At 62.4% G+C, this 1,102-nt stretch overlaps 1 protein-coding gene across 1 annotated transcript in view; it reads left to right on the top strand.

Annotated features, from left to right (window-relative positions):
* Window positions 1-104: 104 nt before the first annotated feature.
* The window catches only part of GIF (gastric intrinsic factor (vitamin B synthesis)), a gene marked incomplete at both ends in the record, with an annotated part of 4,823 nt that continues 3,825 nt past the window's right edge, over window positions 105-1,102 (top strand). Inside the window, 2 exons of the mRNA XM_010017912.1 lie at window positions 105-211; window positions 298-381. Of these exons, the coding sequence (XP_010016214.1) occupies window positions 105-211; window positions 298-381 (191 nt within the window). The remainder of the gene's footprint in view (window positions 212-297; window positions 382-1,102) is intronic.

The raw sequence follows: 1,102 nt of genomic DNA, 5'->3' as shown, positions 1-1,102 counted from the left end.
GCTCGGGATGGGGGGGAGATGGAGAAGGGAGCCCCGCTATAGGGGGTGGGATCGGTTCTATGGGGGCTGCTGATGGAGGTTTTCCCCCATCCTGGAGCTCGCAGGGAATGGGATCTCCATCGTGCTGCTCATCTTCACCGTCCTGGAGTTCTGCATCGCTGTGGCCACCGCTAACTTCTGGTGCCGGGCCACTCGCCTCAGCTCCAACGAGGTAGGGCAGGGGGTGAAGGGTGGTGGGGCTGAGCCCTGCCTGGACCCAGAGCGCTGGTTTACACCCGCTTGTTTTCCTCCCCTCAGTCCATGCTGATTGTGCCCAGCACCACGCGGGTAGCCCTGGCAGCCCCATCGGCTGAGCTGCCCCAGCCACCCAGCTACACCGAGGTGAGTTTATAGCCCCAGGGAGTAGAGGGAACCCCGTGCAGGAGTGGAGCAAACCCCATGTAGGAGCAGAATAAACCCCATAAAGGAGCAGAGAAAGCCTCATGTAGGAGCAGAGCAAGCCCCACTTAGCCCAGCCCCAGCTCTGCTTCTGGCTCTTAGGAGCACCATCCAACCCTTGCATGTCCCGTCCCATCCGTCTGGGGAGCACCCCAGAACCTTCACCTTGCTGCTCCAGGCATGGGTGGGCACAGGGGGCTATAGTCCCCATGGGGTGGAGGGTGCTGGCGGCTCCCCCCAAGCCCTGTCCCCTCGCAGCAGCAGCATCTCTTGGCTTCCTTTCCAGCTCGCTGCTCCTGAGGTCTAACACGGTGCTGGCCCATGAGGACACTGGTGCAGAGTCCTGTCTCCATCCCCATGCCCTGCAGCATCCTCCTCCCACTGCGCCGCAGGCCGGGATGCGCTGGTCCCCCCTTCTGAAGCCAGCAAGCACCCCAAATCCCCCCTTCCCTCCCCATTGCCTGCCTCTGCTTTAGGCCTTAGGGGGACTCTTTGCTGGCTGCTTCCCAGGGGATGTTTGGGGGTTTCATGGGGTGGTTCAGCCTGTCTGTTGGCTGCTGGGGTTCATACGCTTTGGGGTTCAGGATCCCCTCGGTGGTCATGGAGAGACCCCAACGTGTGCTGGGAGCCAGAGCATCTACCTCGGCTCGGACCCCCTTGCTTC

The sequence above is a fragment of the Nestor notabilis genome, unplaced genomic scaffold (genome assembly GCF_000696875.1).
Source record: "Nestor notabilis isolate BGI_N333 unplaced genomic scaffold, ASM69687v1 scaffold25087, whole genome shotgun sequence".
Taxonomy (NCBI): domain Eukaryota; kingdom Metazoa; phylum Chordata; class Aves; order Psittaciformes; family Psittacidae; genus Nestor; species Nestor notabilis.
The sequence above is the reverse complement of the archived record's forward strand: the minus strand, read 5'-3'. Positions and strand labels throughout refer to the sequence as shown.